General features: G+C 45.9%; 1 protein-coding gene across 1 annotated transcript in view; it reads right to left on the bottom strand.

Annotated features, from left to right (window-relative positions):
* Positions 1–563, bottom strand: part of LOC101654047 (sentrin-specific protease 3-like) — a 1,897-nt gene extending 1,334 nt beyond the window's left edge. The window contains 1 exon segment of the mRNA XM_045289654.1: positions 1–563. This exon segment is cut by the window's left edge and continues 1,334 nt beyond it. Within this exon segment, the coding sequence (XP_045145589.1) occupies positions 1–550 (550 nt within the window). The 5' untranslated portion in view covers positions 551–563.
* Between the last annotated feature and the right edge of the window lie 2,944 nt (positions 564–3,507).

The raw sequence follows: 3,507 nt of genomic DNA, 5'->3' as shown, positions 1-3,507 counted from the left end.
GCAGGGGGGATGGTGCCTGTGGTGTAGCGCCCTCTTCCTGGGGTGAAAGATGGTTCTTGGGGTGCACGAGGCCCTGCCGCTGGCCCCGGTGACGCCCCTAAAGCTTCCAGTGGAATGTCAGTAAGGTGCTTTTTGAGTAGAGCAGCATCCGAAAGGCTGGAATAGCTCGGAGGCGGCGTTGTTAGCAGGCTTTTCGATGATTGGGATGGGAAGGGTGGGGCCTCTGGGGAGTTCCCAGTTGACCCCATCTGGGGGGCAGCTTCCATGATGCCATTTCCTCCTCTTCATCTTCATCCTCCTCTTCCTCCTCCTCCTCCTCTTCTTCACTAGCTGAGGCATCAAAGGAGGGCCGAGGGACAGGGAGGCATCTAGCTGGCACTCGAGTCCCTGTCCCAGGATCTGGCCCAAACCCTCCACCTGATTTGAGTCGGGGTTTAGGGGGTAGGAGCCAACGAATGCGCTCTCTCCTGGAGCTTGAGTAAAGTGGGCCTAAGCCAGGTCTGGGAGGCTCAGGGCCCCAAGGCCCTGTCCCTTGTGTAGTCTCTTTCATCTTTCAGCAACCAGGAGCGGGGAGGCCAGAGGGCTGGCGTCTCCAGCCTCAGGCTTCCCGGCTCATCTCTCCGGTGACGGACCCACCACTCCAGCTGTCTTCAGGCACAGCCTTCTGAACTCGGGATTCCAACGCTCCTCGGCCAACAGAGCCGCCCCTGCCGCGACCGCTTCGAGCTCCGGTTCAGCCTCCCTCTCCACTACCGCCCTCTCCCCCTCCCCCTCCTTCTTCTCCCGGGAGCCCCAGGTCCACCGGCAGTGCGCGCACGACTACACATGTCATATAATTCAATAATTTAATCATATCCAGAAGAGTTGTACAATTGTCACCATATTCAATTCTAGAACATTTTCTTCCTTGTACTCATTATTATTTGTGTGATTTTTTTCTAATTGTGGCAAAAATATACACAACAAAACATTCTCTGATTTCACTTATACCTGGATAATTCAGTGCCATTGATTATACTCTTCATGTTGTACAACCATTATTGATATCCTTTTCCAAATTCTTCCACCACTATTGACATAAACTCAATGCCCCCTAAGCAGCAACTCTTTCCCCTTCCCCCATAGTAGCCATTGGTCAAGTTTACTTTCTTTTCTTTCTTTCTTTTATTTGGTAAGTAGTTTTAATCACATATCATACACTTCCATGGTTAAATCGCTTTTAAAATGAGTTGTACATACATCATCATAATTCTTTTTTTGTGTGTGAGAAGTCATCAAAATATTCAACAATGTTGCAGGATATAAGATTAACACAAAAATCATAATCAGTTCTAGTGCTGCCTAACCCCTCCTGCATTCATTGTTTGCTCTCCAAATCCCCTTACCCTCCCTATCTCTCCTCCCCATCCCTGATAAACCATTGCATCAGTTATTGCCTCTGTGCATCTACTCCTTCTGTGCTCCAAAACTGGGAAACAACAGAAACAATAAAAAACAAAAACAAAATAAAACAGCAAGAAGAAAATAATAATAATATAAGAATTAAAATACAAATAAAGGGTAAGAAAGAAAAGACCTCCATCCATTCCATGATGCTCACCTTCCTGACACAATTGCTGAAGACAAACCGGGTGCATAAGCAAATGTGGTGAAGAAAGCTGATGGTGTCTGGCTATCAAAAGATATAGCATCTGGGGTCTTAAAGGCTTGAAGATAAACAAGCGGCCATCTAGCTGAGAAGCAACAAAGCCCAGATGGAAGAAGCACACCAGCCTCTGTGATCATGAAGTGTTGATGGGAGGCATCAGGCATCAAAGAATAAAAAAATCATATCATTGTGAATGAGGGGGAGTGCGGAGTGGTGACCCAAAGCCCACGTGTAGGCAACTGGACATCCCCTTACAGAAGGGTCGCGGGAAGGAGCCCAGCCAGTCAGGGTGCAGTGTAGCAACGATGAAGCATACAACTTTCCTCTAGTTCTTTAATGCTTCCTCTCCCCCACTATCATGATCCCAATTCTACCTTACAAATCTGGCTAGACCAGAGGATGTGCACTGGTACAGATAGGAACTGGAAACACAGGGAATCCAGGCCAGATGAACCCTTCAGGACCAGTGGTGAGAGTGGTGATACCAGGAGGGTGGAGGGAAGGTAGGGTAGAAAGGGGAAACCGATGACAAGGATCTACATATAACCCCCTCCCTGGGTGACGGACAACAGAAAAGTGGGTGAAGGGAGATGTCGGACAGTGTAAGACATGGCAAAATAATAATAATGTATAAATTATCAAGGGCTCTGAGGGACGGGGGTGGGGAGGGAGGGGAAAAATGAGGAGCTGATACCAACGGCACAAGTAGAAAGCAAATATTTTGAGAATGATGATGGCAATAAATGTACAAATATGCTTGATACAATGGATGTATGTATGGATTTTGATAAGAGTTGTATGAGCCCCCAATAAAATGATTAAAAAATAAATAAATTGGATGTTCAAAATGTAAGCTCTGATACTTTTCCCTTCATCATATTTGGACTTTGTTATTATCATCTTTGGATCACAGAAGCTGGTGTCCTTCTTCCATGTGAACTTAGTTGACTCCTCGCTTAGATAGCTGCTTGTTTCACAAACAAGCCTCTAAGACTCCAGAGACGATTCCATTTGATAGCCGGGCGCCGTTTGCTTCCTTCACCACACTATGCTATAGCACCCCTATCTTCATGAAGGCAAGTATTGAGCAGGGCCAAGATAACGGAACTAATTGTTCTTGGATTGGGGCTAGAGTTAAGTGGGAATACAGAATCTATCGCTTGTCCCCGGTTTATGAACGACTCTTGTTTACTTCGGTGGTTGTATTATGACAAAAACAAAAACCCACGAGACCACCACCACTGCCAACAAACAAAAGGCAGAAAAACCAAAAACCAAAGAAACAACAGAGAAAACCATTGTCAATCATCCTCCTGGGGTATAAGGTGATCGTGCTGATAACATCAACAATTTTTCCAATGACACAGAACTTATGACAGTCAATATGAGGAGTCAATGCGTTTACATTCCAACCTCAAGCTGCATCCCATGAGCTCCCGATGGACTGAGCTCTGTTTATACCAAGCATGGGGATTGGTGCCAGGGGAAAACTTGTATCAGTGCTTGCCCAACAGATCAAAACTATCATATCAATGCAAGGGGGGCAATGAGGTACTAAATATATAATGATTCTGGATCCCTTTTCATTGAATACCCACCAAGCCAGGAGTCCCACCCAAGGTTCAGTGACTGCCACTTCCACAGGCATGGGGCACGCATACTCTGCTTCCTTTCATCAGAGTAGCTCAGTCCTCAGTCCAAGGTTACAAGCAGCTTCAAGGCAGGGCTCAGTTTTTTCAGCTCTACGTTGAGGCCCTCTGGTGTAATTTGTGTTTTTTCATTTGGCAGTCTTAAAATGTGCAAATAAAGGATCAGGAAAAATGTTTGATGCTTAAAAAGGGTCAAGAGATTTTTAAAAT

Source organism: Echinops telfairi, unplaced genomic scaffold, assembly GCF_000313985.2.
Source record: "Echinops telfairi isolate 266 unplaced genomic scaffold, ASM31398v2 ScPeMD7_29;HRSCAF=101, whole genome shotgun sequence".
In the NCBI taxonomy this organism is placed as follows: Eukaryota; Metazoa; Chordata; class Mammalia; order Afrosoricida; family Tenrecidae; genus Echinops; species Echinops telfairi.
The sequence above is the reverse complement of the archived record's forward strand: the minus strand, read 5'-3'. Positions and strand labels throughout refer to the sequence as shown.